The sequence below is a fragment of the Hippoglossus stenolepis genome, chromosome 15, assembly GCF_022539355.2.
Source record: "Hippoglossus stenolepis isolate QCI-W04-F060 chromosome 15, HSTE1.2, whole genome shotgun sequence".
Taxonomy (NCBI): Eukaryota; Metazoa; Chordata; class Actinopteri; order Pleuronectiformes; family Pleuronectidae; genus Hippoglossus; species Hippoglossus stenolepis.
In genome coordinates this window covers 15,841,050-15,858,263 of record NC_061497.1, presented here as the reverse complement: position 1 = coordinate 15,858,263, position 17,214 = coordinate 15,841,050, and the positions used below count along the sequence as shown (strand labels likewise).

At 41.8% G+C, this 17,214-nt stretch overlaps 1 protein-coding gene and 1 long non-coding RNA gene across 2 annotated transcripts in view; one reads left to right on the top strand and one right to left on the bottom strand.

Annotated features, from left to right (window-relative positions):
• Window positions 1-16,112, bottom strand: part of nsg2 (neuronal vesicle trafficking associated 2) — a 34,638-nt gene extending 18,526 nt beyond the window's left edge. Inside the window, exons 1-3 of the mRNA XM_035179327.2 lie at window positions 15,768-16,112; window positions 15,293-15,468; window positions 3,049-3,159 (exon numbers count right to left, since the gene is read on the bottom strand). Coding sequence (XP_035035218.1) covers window positions 3,049-3,159; window positions 15,293-15,421 — 240 coding nt within the window. The 5' untranslated portion in view covers window positions 15,422-15,468; window positions 15,768-16,112. The remainder of the gene's footprint in view (window positions 1-3,048; window positions 3,160-15,292; window positions 15,469-15,767) is intronic.
• On the top strand, window positions 1,482-3,615 carry LOC118122554. Its single transcript, XR_004698474.2, has 3 exons — window positions 1,482-1,610; window positions 1,902-2,123; window positions 2,536-3,615. It is a non-coding gene; the product is annotated as an uncharacterized LOC118122554 (long non-coding RNA).
• Window positions 16,113-17,214: the final 1,102 nt, after the last annotated feature.

The window sequence follows — 17,214 nt, the reverse complement described above, 5'->3', positions numbered from 1 at the left end:
CCAGTTGCTTTCCATTTCACTTGCTCATGTATTTTATCTGCTATGTTTGCAGGATTCTGTATCACAAGAACACTTCATGGCCACGTTTGTCACTGTGGATTAAAGCTGCAGCTAAATGCCTGAAATGTCATTTAAAAGTGATGCTGTGTTGCATTTCAGAATAAAGCAGTTTAATCAAAAAGGGGTCAAAGTGTTGCAGTAAGCAGAAACATGCAAAGAGAGGAAAGAAATCAGCAGCAGGGAAGGAGAGTGGAGGAGAGGAGGATGGAGAGTGGTAAGCAGGAGTAAGACAGTGAGGGAGGGCAGATTAGAGAACGTTTTACACTCTGAGCTCTTCATCCATCAACACAATCTGCAAAGCTTTGAAGAGAGAAGAGATGTGCAAGCTTTTCAGCCAGAAATGTTTGCTCTGCATTGCACAGCATGCTGTACTCTGCTATGTGTGTGTGGGGGGGGGGGGACATGCCTGGGTGTCTGCAGAATCAGTTCTAGTAGTCAAACAAAACAAGCGCTTCGGTCGAGAACCCAAAAACAACCGACATCACAAAGACTGAGGGACTGAAATTAATTCCTGCCAAACAGAAGCTGCTGATGTGCGACACAACAAGACTCGATTGGAAAGTCTGTGGCAATATTTTTAACAACTCTGGGAAGCAACACCGCTGTTTGGCAAGTTGTCAACGCTGTGTCGTGATTTGTTTCCACCACTGCAACTGTCCCAGAGCCACGAGTCGACAAAACACCTGTCGTACCAATCATAGCATGAGCGTGACAAAATGGTCGACATTTCCTTTTAGTATTTGTTACCTCAGCCAAGGAGGTTTTGTTCACATCTGTGTTTGTTTGTTAGTTAGCAGCATTACACAAAAATTACAAGACGGATTACCATGAAACTTGGAGGAAAGATGTGGTATGAGTCAGGGAAGAACTTAGAAATTTTTGTCCAGATCACGGTGCAACATTTTTGACATTTTCCATCATTTCCCAGGAAATAATTCAAGGATCTTGGTGAAAAAAAAATATCTGACAGGGACTGATATTTATGAGTGTGTGCAATTTGTTGCAGATCCAGATAAAAATCTGGATCTTATTGTGTGAGACCTTTGTGAGCAACTCCACAAATCAGTGAGAAGTAATTTTCAAGGAAATATATATATATATATATAAATCAAAAATATGTTCTCATCTGTTTACTATCTTTCGTTAAAGGTTTCACTAAATTTCCCAAAAATACAAACTGAGCATTATAATGATATTTTGTTGTAGGGCTGCTGTATTAGACTGCATTAAGTGTACCTAATAAACCGCCAACTGAGTGTATATTAATGTGATTTGAAAAAAGTGTATTTTTAAATATACTGTGATAAAAGATTGTGTCCACATTGACCACTGCTGTCCCTGTTTAACCTGTGTCATCACAAATCCAGCTCAGAACACTTGGCTGACATTACATTTGCCATTTGAAATCGATACGGGCTCAGCTGGTCTCAGTCGACTCCGTGGACGAGACGAGGAGTTTCTCCACACAGACGGTGCCTGACACGCTGGTCCACCGCTGCCACTTCCAAGACACCGACCTCATTGCATCGCTTTGAAGTGTAGAGGTCCAGGTGATGCCGTTTTCTACTTAACCTTGGCAGCAGTGCTCTGAAACAGCTTCTGTGTGTGTGTGTGTGTGTGTTGTGTGTTGTGTGTGTCATCCTGACAATTAGACAGCCTCTTTTGGTGTCCGATATCTAATCCTGCTCTCCTCCGCTTTCAAGAACCTTTCACGCCCGTGTTACACCTCCCATTTATACACACACACTGACATTTGCAAACCTTCTCTCTCTCTCTCTCTCTCTCTCTCTCTCTCTCTCTCTCTCTCTCACTCTCTCACTTTCTCTCTCTCTCTCTGTCAGGGTTGCCATGGACCGAGGTTTTCTTTGCTGCCATGACAACGTAGGCTCTCTTTGGTCTCCCCTAACGACAGCAGAGTGGAACAGACAGCGCCTCGGAGATGGAGATGCTGTTGGACGGTGCACACGCAGCTGAAGTCCCCTGTCCTAACCTTTGCTGAGGAAGTGCAGTGGCCTAAGAGGCACTCAGCTCTATTACTCAAGAAAAGGCACCAATACACCAAGGTCAAATGTAAAAATACTCCATTACGAGTAAAAGCCAAGTGAAGATTGTTTCCAATAATGTGAACAGATTGTTTCAGTCTTTTACTGTCAGGACGGATCATAAGGTTTCATCAGAGTAATTACACTTATAAATGCATTGGACGACTGGCCAGTAGCAACAGGAGTGAAAAACTTAAGATCACAATCTTTACATGTCCCACACAGCATGACTATCGGCCGCCACTCAACATCAGCTGATCCAGAGCTCTGTCCGAGCAGCCGTCACAAAGCCAAACCTCATTCAAAATAGGCTAAACAGTCTTAATGAATGTCTGTAAAGGGGTCGTGAGATGAATAATGAGAGAAAAACTAAGTTCTGCTTTACTTTGACTGTTCTAATCTCTTTGACTTGTTCTTTATTGATCTCCAACAGGTGATTAATGAGGCAAAGGCACCAAACTGCAGCTTTTTCAAGTGAACCCAAGCCTAAAGGTCAAGAACCTCTGACAGTGTGTTATTTGTTATGTAAAGTATTTAATGGTGGCTAGTAATATTATCTCTCCAATAAATGTAGCGGAGTAAATAGTATGATGTTGCAAAAATCTTCAGTGAATACTTCTCCTTTATCTATCATCTGTGACAGTTGTGTTTGCATGGGATATTTATATTGTTACCAGTGTTCTGCTCGCATGTCTACCTCCTGAATATTTGCATCGTGAACAGACTCGGCTGCCGGAATATTTCTAAACCAAACTGGCAGCCGACCCGGTCACGCTGATTTAATTTTGGTGAACTGAAGGAGGAAATGTCAGATGAATAAACATCTTGCTTCTAATTGGAACGATGATAACAGGAAATGACCTCAGTACAAACTGAAAAAAGAAGTTCAACTATATAATCACGTAGAGCTTTTGTTTTTGTGTTAATAGAATTTGTCCGTTCTTACCTTAAGTCTCTCGGACACCCCGTCAGTGAAGCTGATGGTGAACTCCTCCACCTTGGGAACCTTCAGTCTCTTCTTCTCTGTCTGGTACTCTGTGCGAGTTTTCACCACCACCTGCAGGAGGGAGAACCGGTTCAAGCAGTGAGACACAGAGAGATGCTGCAGTGAGGAATAGACTTAGACCGATGCATTAAAAGGCGTTAATGTTTAAGATGTAGAAAACAAGAGGCAGAGGCACATAAATGATGGAATATATTTGAGAACACTGTGTCCAGGACACTATGAGCCGAGTAAGAAGACCTAAAAAAATAAAATATGAAGATGAGAAAAGACTGCACAGGCTAAGGGTGTATCTGTCCATGCGTATAAATAAATATTTCTGTCAGTATCTCAGTGGAAATGCATCCTACAGACAACGTTCTGACATTGTCGGAATCTGTAGAGTCTCAGTCTTGTTTGCCTCCCTCCACAAGATCTTACTCAGAACGGGAGTCACATGCCTATGAATAGAGAAGCGCCACACGGGTCATCTGTTGCTATACAGTATCTCCGCACATTCAATATATGCATTGGAGCTGAGTGTGCACAACCTTCTCTGCTATGCTGCAGCTGTCCAGAGAATTCAAAAGTTGAAGAGATCTCCATTTGTCTTCTGAGCTTTTTTTTTAACAGTAATAAAGCAACAAAGCATTACTTGTACCTTTAGTGCATACAGTCTCACATTCACAGATTGATACGACACTAGAAGCACATCAGGGGCCCAGAAATGTCATAAAGAGAGATTGAGAAAAGGGCACATTTCAAAACCCAAAGGTGTAAGTTAGGATAGAAGAATAGGATACAAACAGATATTGAGCACAGATGGCAGATATAATAACACGACTGTCGATATATCTTTCTCCAGAGCAAGTTCACTCCTCTTTATTGTACTGGAAATCCTGATTTGGGCATAGTATGAAACCCAGCGCAGCTAGAAGCCATATCCTGCTGGAGACACTGTTGCCAGGCATCTGTTAGAGCTCCACTGTATCTTAATAAGGTCTGGTGCCCACAATCCAAAACCCTGAGTCTGAAGAGAAAACACTTTGCTTTGGGCCGACAGCTAGATGGGGGAAGAGTCAGGGCAGCAGAGGCTTGCCCCAATACTGTCAGTCCAAAGCTCCTCAAGCAAACAGGTTTAGAGTTACGGTCAAAATACGGGAGGAGGAGGAGGACACGAGGAAAAGAGACGGCGTGGAACTCTCCTCAACTCTCTCCTTCTTTCTATACTGGTGTTTTGAAAGGGTTCAAAATCAGAGAGTACAGAGAAAGTGGAGGAGATTTCTACATGAATTTAGCAACTGCAGCTGAGGTTCCACTGAGCAAAGCGTCAACTCTTCTAAAGGGTATTTCTGGTTTTCCAGTCGAGTCGTGACGCGTCATTGTTTCCAAATGTCTCAGGTTCTGCTTTTCAAACTGAAACAGGGCCAGCGGCGTTTCCAAACTTGTTTTAGTGTCAGGCGCTCAAAAACAGGTGTCGACGTGGCAACAGTGATGGGCTTTCAAACTAAAACACAGTAGAGTGGATGTAGCCTAAGATTCAGGTTTTAATAAAGCAGCATTTCCCTGTATCAGGTAGATACTATAGGCAAGATCATATCTGTGTCACCTGAATGCATTTTTAAAAGTCTTTACTTAATATCAAATAAATATATATTTTTATATTTATATCAAACTGAAACTGTGCTAATGATTAAAAACAGTGATGAACTTACACTTCTCCTCATTTTCACAATATAAACTTTAAATTCTGATTCTGAATCTCCTTTTCACGTCACCAACACAAATGGCAGAAGGAATAGTTTTTACCAGGTTTCCCCTCAACTTTTTAAAATAAGGTGAAAGTGTCCCTGCTGTTTTATGCATTCACTGTATATTCATGTGCACCAGAGGACATGTCAGACGCAGAGGACGGTGAATGGACGACACAGCAGAGCAGAGGTGAAGGGAGAGGAAAAGATCAATGTCTCTGTGTCCTTGTGGCTAATTGTGCTGCCTGTTAGCCGCTGTCTCTGGGACAAAACCACAAACTGCTGTGCACACATCACGGCTCCACTATCTGAATAGCAAGGCAGCCGGTTGGCTCCAGAAAGCACTTATCTTAGTTGAAGTGAAGTGAAGACAGCGCATTTTGATTGGACCCCCTAATGCTCCGGAGCCCTGTGGCTTTTCTTCGTCTTCGTCATAACTACTGTCTCTGTTTTGCCTCAACTTTCTTGTTCTCTGACTCATTTCCCAGTTACGTGTTCAGGATGTCGAGGTTTAAATACACCAGAGCTTTACGTGGGTTGTCCTTCTTCTAACTCCTTTAGTAGATATCTCTTGATGAAGTGGTTATCAATCAACCGCTGGCTCGTCTATACAGCTGTGAGTCAGTTGTACGGAACAAAGTGCCTCCTTCTTTCATTAGATACTCGCTGGTAAAACATTAATTCACGAGCAATAAAATCGGGTTCGACAAAGTTTGATGTTAAATAAAACATTATATAAATGATGCAGTCAGGAACAGTCACGACAGGATGAATGAAAATGTAATTACAGCTTAATTACAACGAGATAAAGTCAAATTTTTCATTTGTAATTTCTCCACAGAATCTATTTATGTTTTCAATTGGTCAAGTATAGTTTGTTTTTTTAACCAAAGATAGTAGTTGCTTCATAAAAGGCAGCATCAGTCAGTCAACTGGTCCATTGGTTTGATTCAAATAGCTCAACAGCTGTCGGTTGCATTGCCTTGAAATTCAGTTGAGACATTCATGGTTCCCAGAGGATGAATTGGACAAAGTCGTTATCTGTGCATCCACATCAAGAACGATTAGTTTCAGACTCACTAAGAACACGGGTGCTGTTTGGCTGCTTTTGGTTTTGTTCAACGATTTTCGGAGGCATCAGTTATGTCTTGTTTTTATATTTGTTTTTTTTTATTTGTTAAGCAACTGTAACTCTGCTTCTCTCGAATCCTCTTTTGGTGATTTGTTTCTTTGATTTGAACAGTATCCATTAGCCTCACTTCCCCTTTTAGTTCACCTTCATTTGTTTGTTGTCAAGTGTTGAGAGATTTTTCTAAATTTCCTGACTCGACTTTTGTTCATCTTACAGTTTACAGCATTACTGCCTCACAGAGTTTGGCTGTAGCAGGAGGCGATTTAAACAAAAATGACCCAACATCCATGCCCCTTAATAATCTGTCAATTCTGCCTTTTCCTCTCAGCCATCTCCACATCCCTTAGGAGAGTGCTGTGTGTGCAGATGGAGAATTTGCTTGTGCAGGTGAACATGCTGTAGTCGATGCTGATGACTAAATCTCAGCGTCCACAGTTTAAGTCGAAATGGCAGGAGGACGGCACTCGTTTCCTCGCTCTCCCTCTCTTCCATACAAACACACTGACTGTCTGTCACACTGACCAACAGTGGCACCGGAATGCTGATGGCCGGTGGCCGTTTAAACATCCATAAGGATTTTACCATCTTCGGCAGGCAGGCAGAATTCAGCATAAACTCAGTAGAAACTGGAACTAACAAGTTTAAACATCAACAGCAGTAATCTATAACATAGACATTTCATTATTGTCATAATTGTATAACTTCTTCACTTCCCGTGACCCTAAAGTTTGTTAACTATAGACGGACAAACACTTCTACAGCAGTAACGGGCTGGCTAGTAATTCAAGCGGAAACAAACACACAGACGCAGTTTCCTCTGGGGACTGTTCAATTAGTCGCGTTTATATTTGAAGCCTACACTTTGATTCACTGTGACCTGTTAATATCTCTGATTGACACAGTTGCTTTTAGATCTGTAATGAAGCGGTACAGTTTAGTTGTGTGTGTTGACGCGGCTGCTGCCACACTGCCCTGTGACGTTTCTGAAGTCAACCGGACTTGATACTTGATTTGATTTACACTTTTGTAACAGCACGTTTTTTATGTACTTGAGTGAATGAACAAATGAATGAGCGAGGCATGGAGAGGTCCAGTGAGGCACATTTCAGAAAAGACAATTTAAGCCTGTCAGACTCAGCCTGTCGATCCTTATTTATGTTTCTCCATTTTTCTTTCTCAAATCACAGTATTTCTTTTTATTCTATACTCTCTGTAGAACAGCTGTCAGAACTTCTCTTTCCTCGCCGTCTTCCCGTTATTCCTCAAACCTGTTATCACTATCATTTCATTTTTTCATCCCAAAAGACTGCGCTGCTGGAGAGGGTTTTTTGGGGGATGTTTTCGGCACGGGAGGCAGCTCCAGACGTTTTCCTTGACATGTTTGATTCCAGTGTTTCCTCGTGAATAAAACAGTGAATAAAATCAATAGGAAAAGCAGAGGAGAGCCGTATCCCTGCGGCAGATGTGCGGGTACGATGTGAACTCTAACAAGATGAAGTGAGGATATAGTCTAGGGTGATAAATGTTTAATCGACTTCTCTCTTAGTGTTCAGATATTTGGTTGATTGGACTCAGACAGCTCTGCAGACGCAGACCTCCAAGGTGGGAAATGACTCGACAAAAAGAAATCAGGGCAAAGTTTGCAAAATAAGAAATCAGAACCCTTATATTAAAACCATTAAATATCACTTGTATCACTTAAATACCATTTCAGGGAATTTAGGTTTCTATGTCTGCAATAAAGTTGAGTCAATCACCTTCATACTCTCTTTATTGTGCACGTGATGGACTTTATTTGAATTATCTAAGTGTTTGATCTGAAGCTTATTGTGTGATTGCATTAATGGAACTGAATTTTCTAGTTTAAAGGCAAAAAAAAGTTGCATGGCTCAAAAAAGTTGATCTTAGTCTTGTAATGACTCTGTTTTTGGCTATAATGTGCAAACATGCAATAAACCAATCAGAGAGCCACCTCCAATCCACTTTAAAAGGCAGCAGCACTTCTACCTATATTGAGTTATTTGCATCCCCCATCATTTGAGGCGTAAATCAATCTGTACTAAGGCTAAAATGAAAACCAATAAACAGCAATGAAATGCCATTGAATTACACAGTAAACAATACAGGGGAGATGTTGACGGCAGAAAATTACATTACAATCTGGATCTTTTTCTTGTTGGAGCTATCCCTCAATTTCCTTCAGTTTCCTGCATAAAACATGCTGTTTTAAACTCCTGTTGCACTCATTCCCAGAAGGGACATGCCTTTAAAGTGGAAATATTTATTATCATTGCTTGAAGACTTAACCAATCAATTAGTCGATCAACAGAAACAAAATGGTAACTTCCCAGTTCCAGCCTCTCAACTGGATTATGTACTGTAGGTCAAAGGTCAAAACACGACATCTGAAGACGTCACACTCAAAACTTGACAAATGATTCATCGCTCAGTAGAGAAGATCCTCAGCAAACTAATCGATAATGGAAATAATCACTATCTATAATAGACTGACTGAACTAGGATATCGTATATAAATGTCATGACTAAATGCAGCCTTAACAATAACACTTGGTATCTCAGGAGATAAAGGCTCTATCTGTGTGCAGGCTTTCATAACCAGTGTGTCAGTGATTCTGTAATACATTTGTTTTTCTTCAGAAGTCACATGTACACAGCCGATCAGATAACTTCTATAAAAAGTTTAAATATAATTTGTGGTGATTTGTGAAATTAACCGCTGACGATGTTTCATCTCGTCATGAGGCCCCGCGTCATCACAACACGTACGAAATTATTCAACGGTCCATTTTCCATTTGTCTATCACGGGCTTTGAAGCAGGTCTTTGTACCTCGGCTTTGTTCCCAGAGAAACGACACACGGAGAGAGAAAAGATTTGGCTGACTTTATGTGAGTCTATTTATCTTTCTCTCTTTCTCTCCACCCTCTTTTCCTTTTCTTTTTTTTTTTCAAACTACCGGCAATCCAATCAAGATATTGGTGACCCAGCGGTGGCTGCGACGCGTCCCTGCCCAGATGGAATCAAATCTAATACCTCTCTAATGCCTCAGCCGCTGTTGGCCACAGCAGCATTGTTAAGAGTGTGTGTGTGTCTGCGTGTGTGAGTGTTTGTTTGTGTGTGTGTGTGTGTGAACTTTGCTTCAAACCCTGCCATCACCACATCCCTCCCCTGCAAATGTCCCTAGGTAACCTGTAGTCGGGAGGTCACGCAGCAGGTCCAGGCTGAAAAATCGCTGGGGTCATATTTGTAAAGCTGCTCAGAACCAGGCCGCTGATCTGGGGTACTATTGAGGTCACATGACCAGATAAACCTCCCTTTAGCGCTGAAGGACGGAGACACAGAAACTGGTCTGACGTCAGATCCTGAAGGACAAATAAAAGCTGATTAACCCTGAACTACTTCTGCGTGAGGCCAGTGGCAAAAACAACCTGTCTTTGCATCACAGGGATATTATAGGTGAAACATCTTTTAAGATTTGGCGTCGCACACAAAACTGTCCCACAGTCATTTCCCCCTGAAGTTATAATCCTTAAGATTTAAGTCCAAGCTGTTCCACTGCTCTTTTCTGAGACTGGAACTGGAAATACCGTTTTCTATATTTACCAACAACTGCATTGCTGAAAAGTTCTGGTCTTTTAGAAATATACTGTTTAACATCCGAGAAGATAAATCCTAAATTATTAAATTAAAATATAGGCCTATATTTTTTTCTTTATGGCTAAATTTTATGTTCATGAATACAGGTTAAAAACAAAACTTCTTGGTATTAACAAAGCAGGTTAAACAGTAAATAATGAAGCTATCCTAATGACTGAATCAGTAACTTTCTTTAAATTAAGGCTTAAAATATACTTTTATCAGGTTGCATCTTCTAACTCTAGTTGTGTTATGGCTGTTTTTATTCTTTTTCGTTTATTCTTTTATGAATGTTTTTATGTATTCTTGCTTTTGTGTGAAGCATAATGAAGATGGATTATTCTTTAGCTCACACCCCAACGTTTTTGCGTAATCACGCTAACAATAAAAACATAACATCCTTGCTGGAGGTATCAACGCTAATGTTTCCGATGACTGCTTTTGTTTGCGTTGAATGTGTTTGATAAGAATCCTCAGCAGTAATTTAATACAGCTCTGACGCAGCTGACTGTTGGGAAACTAACAATGAAAACTGTTTAATGTTCAGGTACTTACAATCTGAATTAAAATGAATCATAGCTTTTCCATGTTGTTACAAAATAATTCTGAAACCTGGCATGAAAATGACAGCAAAACACGGCTCTATTAAAAGCCACAGGAATATCATCACACATACAGTATCGAGGAAAAAAGCGTTGCGTGTAGAATTTCAATTAAGCGACCTGTGCTCGCCATCATCAATTCCCTCTGCGCTCTGATGTTTAATTACAGATTTCATTATTTCTCTTCGCCTCTGTTGCCTTCATGCATCACTTGCCAGGAAGACGAATGCTCAGCCTCACAGCCGGAGACAAATGCAAAGATTCTGCAGCGAACTGACCTTTGCGACTCCCACACTGTCCCATTCGAGAACGAATAATTGACCCATCTTCATTTGCATAATGATTTGGAAAAAGAAAAAAGTAGTTTCGTGCATGTGCCAGAACACACAGTTGCTGAACTAACCCCTTTCTCGGCCCTGTGAGCGCAGCACCAACACCAGAATGTGATTCAGCGAGTGTTTTCCAAGAGCAGCAACAATCTCTCTGCCTGCGTCTCCTGAGGCATGTAGAAATTCACTGATAGTCAACGGAACAGCAAACCTCAAACGACCCCTTGTGCCTTCAAATGTCAGCGGCTGTAACATCGCAGGAGCTCAGGCTCCAGGTATATGGATGTTTGAGGAAGTTTCTTACAGCTCCAACTAATGTCGGGGTTCGATCAGTCCTTGTGGTTTAACAAACATTTTAAGCAACATCTGAAATCTGTAGTTTCAAGATTTTTCCTCAACCTGTATTGATTATGCACTTTTCTCTGTGCTTGGACCTTCGTCTGCAGGGAATACCCACATCCCTTCATCTCCTTCCATTGTACATACCCACATCCCTTCATCTCCTTCCATTGTACATACCCACATCCCTTCATCTCCTTCCATTGTTCATACCCACATCCCTTCATCTCTTTCCATTGTACATACCCACATCCCTTCATCTCCTTCCATTGTACATACCCACATCCCTTCATCTCTTTCCATTGTACATACCCACATCCCTTCATCTCCTTCCATTGTTCATACCCACATCCCTTCATCTCTTTCCATTGTTCATACCCACATCCCTTCATCTCCTTCCATTGTACATACCCACATCCCTTCATCTCTTTCCATTGTACATACCCACATCCCTTCATCTCCTTCCATTGTTCATACCCACATCCCTTCATCTCCTTCCATTGTTCATACCCACATCCCTTCATCTCTTTCCATTGTACATACCCACATCCCTTCATCTCTTTCCATTGTTCATACCCACATTCCTTCATCTCCTTCCATTGTTCATACCCACATTCCTTTATCTCCTTCCATTGTACATACCCACATCCCTTCATCTCCTTCCATTGTTCATACCCACATCCCTTCATCTCCTTCCATTGTACATACCCACATCCCTTCATCTCTTTCCATTGTTCATACCCACATCCCTTTATCTCCTTCCATTGTACATACCCACATCCCTTCATCTCCTTCCATTGTTCATACCCACATCCCTTCATCTCCTTCCATTGTTCATACCCACATTCCTTTATCTCCTTCCATTGTTCATACCCACATCCCTTCATCTCCTTCCATTGTACATACCCACATCCCTTCATCTCCTTCCATTGTACATACCCACATCCCTTCCTCCTCCCCTCATCCATACCCACATCCCTTCAACCCCTTCATTTGTACATACCCACATCCCTTCATCTCTTTCCATTGTACATACCAACATCCCTTCATCTCTTTCCATTGTTCATACCCACATCCCTTCATCCTCCTTCACTCTTCCATACCCACATCCCTTCATCTCTTTCCATTGTACATACCCACATCCCTTCATCTCTTTCCATTGTTCATACCCACATCCCCTCATCTCCTTCCCTCGTCCCTACCCACATCCCTTCATCTCCTTCCCTCATCCATACCCACGTCTATTCATCCTCTTTCCCTTGTCCATACCCACATCCCCTCCTTTCCTTCCCTCATCCATACCAACATCCCTTCATCCTCTCGTCTCTCATCCCTGCCCACATCCCTTCATCCTCTCTTCTCTCATCCCTGCCCACATCCCTTCATCCTCTATTCTCTCATCCCTGCCCACATCCCTTCATCCTCTATTCTCCCATCCCTGCCCACATCCCTTCATCCTGTCTTTCCTCATCCCTAGCCATGCCCGAGACTAGCCCCCACTCTGAGTCTCCCTCCACCACATTCATCACTGCATCCTCCCAGACCCATCCTCACCTCAACTCCTTCCCCCAGTGTCCTCGACATCCAATACATCCATTTGCATTCAAACCTTTAAATCTCATTGTGTTGTGGTCTCATATTTGCAAGTGAACAAACATTAAACATTAAAGCTCCAACAGAAAAAAAAAAAAAAACATGCTCTTCTTCACATGTGAAATGGGGGCAACTGAAAGCAAGGCGGTAACCTGATGGAAGATGGGATGATGAGTTATTTTACTGATTCAGTCTACAACCCTCGGCCTGAGGGCATCACTTTAAATTCTAGGTCAGATAGACAGTCTCACATTAACCTCTCTACTCACATCTCCTCACTGACTCTGTTACATTTAAGATCCAGGTTAAAAGTCTCACTCTTACTTGCAGAGGTCTGCACAGGCTCCTGCATACATGGCTGATTTATTCCGTCCTCGCTCATCAGCTCGATGTCTTAGGTCAGATCAGCTAAACTCAGTGTCTGTCCCACGCACACGCTCAAAGACCCGCGGTAACCGAGCTCATGAGGCCGTGACACCTAAGCTCTGTTGCTCTGCCTGCACCCATAGTGTTTGAAAAGGCATATAAAGACAAATCTGTTCAGACGAGCCTTGAGGTAATCTGTTTACACCTAGGTCTGTGTTTTTTTATTTTATTGACTTTTTTTTATTGTGATTTTATCTTTTTTTTATGTGGTTCTGTGAAAGCACTGTGACTTTTATCTGTAAAAAGTGCTGAGCAAATAAATTGTATTTACTACCTGCCTTAAGTTTATTCTCTGTATATCAGTAAAAACCAAAACACACCCCTGAGCCATCACTCAATAGGTGTGTGTGTGTGTGTGTGTGTAGCTGTGATGACAGTATGTGGTGTTGTTCTTGTGTCTACTGGGACAGATTTAATCAGCGTAAGTTGACTGACAGCTCTATGAATACACACACACACACACACACACACACACACACGCCTGCATTGGACACAACACACTCCTTAAAAATGCAAGATACATTGTGGTGTGTGTGTGTGTGTGTGTGTGTGTGTGTGTGTGTGTGTGTGTGTGTGTGTGTGTGTGTGTGTGTGTGTGTGTGGTGGATGACAAGTCTCCCCACTTAACAGGTATATGAAATAGAAAGCGACTGTGCCTCTGTCAGCAGAATAACAAGAGTAAGCGTTCCGAATGTTCTTTGTGTTTTTCTGCAGTGAACGAACATTTCTGGGATTATTTTAAGACTTCACTGTGAACCCCTCGACAATAAAAACCACTTAAAGAGCTCCGGTACATATTAACAGTTGGTCTCCGTCACACAAAGAACGTGACCCTGCTCTGCTGTGCTTCTCAGAGGCCGGAAACCCAGGTGCTCGGCTGACACAATGATGTAAAAGCCTTTTATACTTTGAGTTTTGCTGTATGTAAAAAGTCCTGCAGGATTACATCTTTACTTTTGTGTTGTATTTCTTGTTTTTTTTTTCAGGGAACAATAGTGATGCAGGGTTGCAACTAACTATTCTTTTCATTGTGAATTATTCTGTAAAGGTTTGTTTTGATCAAGTGATTGATTGTTGTCTATATCATGGCAGAAAATAGTAAAGAAAAAAAGCCCAACAGTCCAAAACTCAAATACATATAAAGGAACATTTCAACATTACATTATCTTTTTTTAGCTGAGATTTTGATGAGGATATTGATGCCACTCTCATCATCATCATCTGTACAGTAAATATCAGGCCACGACCCCCATCCAGTTAGCTTAGCATTTAGCATACACACTGGAAACAAGGGGCCAATACTTACTGATCAGATATGAAGCTTCTCATCTGCAAGGGGGTGAAAAAAACATATTTCTAAATATGTCAAACGATTCCTTTGAATTGAAAAAGTGCAGTAAATCTTCACATTTAAGAAGCTGAATTTAGAAAAAAATGAATCTTGATAAATCACTTGATGGTCCACTAATCAATTAATTGATCATTTTTTTGCAATATCATGGAAGCTTTGTTGAAGTGAGGATTTTTACAAGAAGTTCTGGTCTGTATTTCTTCTTGCGAACAGCAAATCTCAAGTTATTGCTGAACATGTTTTCCTACCAAAACAAAAATTATATTTTGAATTAATCCAGTTTAACAAAAAGCTAAAAGTGAGGGTAAAAACACTGACTGGCAGGATTTGGGGTTGATTCACCAAAATGGATCCATTGTCCAATTAGACTCTAGGCCGAGCACACTGGCTCAAATACTGTTTTATGAATTAGACGAGAACCAACTAACCTGTGCAGTGATGCTATGATTCTTTTTCCTACAATAATCAGTCAGTAGCTCAGTGTAGAAATATGGATGTAAAATCATCAAACTATGACTGTTTCCCTGAAACCAGCCAAACACTGTCACCCAGTGAGTGAACAATAAAGATTCCATATGTTCACATGCAGAGCCTATTGTCCAAATCCATTCATTTTCATAATGTGCAATCAGAGCAGCTCTCTGTCCCGACCCCATGGAAACATCAGTCAGCTCTCCATGTTGCAGAGCCACCATGGTAACTGGATTAACGTGCGGCGGTGCACTTACTATGGGATGTCGAGATGATAAATGACAGCCTGTCTGGCACCAAATCTGTCTCCTAATCTCAGCAGGAAAACAAAGGACGCGGCTGGGGGACGGCGCAGATGAATGAGTGTGTGAATGACTCAAAGTGTGTGTGTGTGTGTGTGTGTGTGTGTGTGTGTTGGGGGTGGGGGGTGTTATTCAGCATAAAAGTATGTGAGGATGGTGGGTCGACAACACAGAGTAAACAGTAACAGAGGAAGACACAAAGCAGCAGACCCATTGCACAAACACGCGGGGGGGAACTCTCTCTCTGGTCTCTCACCTTGTCAGGTGCTTGGCTCTGCAGGCTGCCGACGTCCAGTGGAGTGATGAGGGGCACATTCTGAAAGCCGTCCTCCACGCTCACAGGTTTGGCCCCTTTGTCTTGAAGATTACTCCCCAGTTTCACCATCTTTCACTGGCCTTATATATCCTCCCTTATTTCCCCGAAGACTGCTCCTGAACAGAGGGGGTGTTTGGAGAAAAAGGATTTTACCTCAGAGCCTTAAACCTGGCACACCTAAAGACAGATCTATTAAATGATGATTTTTAGCCTCAAACTGCACAGCGAGCACAATATACATGTTGTGAAATTACTGTTTTGGTTAACTGGCGTCTGATTAGAGGAGGTAAACACTTCAAAAAGCACATTTTATTTGCCATCCAACCAAAAAAAACAACCTTCTCCGATGGAATCTAAATCAATCACGCAGAGGAACGACTCATAACATAGGGATTGATTAAAAGTAGTTACTCACAGAGGCTCGTCCTTGTCCGTCTGCTTGCTGTGCGCTGCGGCAGTGTGGGTGTGTGTGTGTGTGTGTGTGTGTGTGTGTGTGTGTGTGTGTGTGTGTGTGTGTGTGTGTGTGTGTGTGTGGGAAGCAGGAGGAGAGGATGCTGGAGTCTGCTGCTGATGCTGGAGTCTGGTGCTGATGCTGATGCTGGAGTCTGCTGCTGGAGGCTGGTGCTGGTGCTGGTGCTGATGCTGCGGGAAAGCGACGCTGCTCCGGCGGAGACAGACTGGGAGTGTGGCGGCAGGTTTCCGACCAGCAGGCAGCCCAACCCCCTAATCCCAACACAGCCTCCTCCTCTGTGCTGCTCGGTTACACCCAGCAGCTGCAGCCGCCACTAGGGGGAATGATGTAGACACCTATTTACACCTGTTTACAGTTTTATTATCGTGTTACTTTGTGATTTGAAAGATAGAAGACACATGCAGATTTCTGTGTTGCTTCTCAAATTTAACTGTGAGGTACATGAGTAAATTTAATTCCCAACGACCCATAATAAAACGGATCTGTTTCCTCTAATCAGTCTTTAATTTCTGGCTCAGCAAATGTAAGAACTTCACGCCCGACACGTTTTTCCATGCGTTAACAAGTCAGACAATCGATATTTCCCACAGTGCTTGAAAGCAGCGTGAAACACATGGCACTCAAAACAACTCTCTTTGGTGCCACAGCGCCATCTGGCGGTTTGATTAGTAACACGCATCCAGAAAGCTGGTGTTGAACATTGTTTGTCTGCATAAAAAAATATTTATCTATAATCCGATTACCTGTGACTCAGACAATAGAAAAGACAGATGTGCACGTGAGAGAAATAGGAATGTTGTTGGGATTTCATAGCGAGAGATCAATAGTTTATTTGATATTTGTTTTTTGTTTTTTGTCTTTTCCTCAGAAGTAAATTTTACTCAAAAAACTGGGGAAAGTGGAAAGATAAACATTAGACACAGGTTAAAAACAAAAACACAAATAAAAAAGTAGGGACAAAAATAATAACATGCATGAAACCAAATGAAAGGAATACAAATACAATTGAAATACAATGATACATTAAAACCAGCTGAACCCGAAAAGCTTGTTAACAATTTAGTTTTAAACGATGATAGTGTTGGAACACCTCTAATGTGATTTGGCAACATATTCCTTTGGCTTTAAGTAGAAAAGTTAAAGGCACCTTCACCAGTTGTCACCTGGGGAATAACCAGCCGACCTGTTCCAGCCGACCTGAGGGATCTACAGCAGGTTCACAGCTCATAAAAAAGACATGTAGGACCTTAAACACAAGTATTGAAATGTTAAAATCAATCGTATCTAATGTGACGCCCTCAGTTCAGATGTTATATGGTCATAATCCTCAAAATTAAAATCAAAACAATATAAAACAAGTAATAGTTTAGAGACAAATATACCTGGTCTG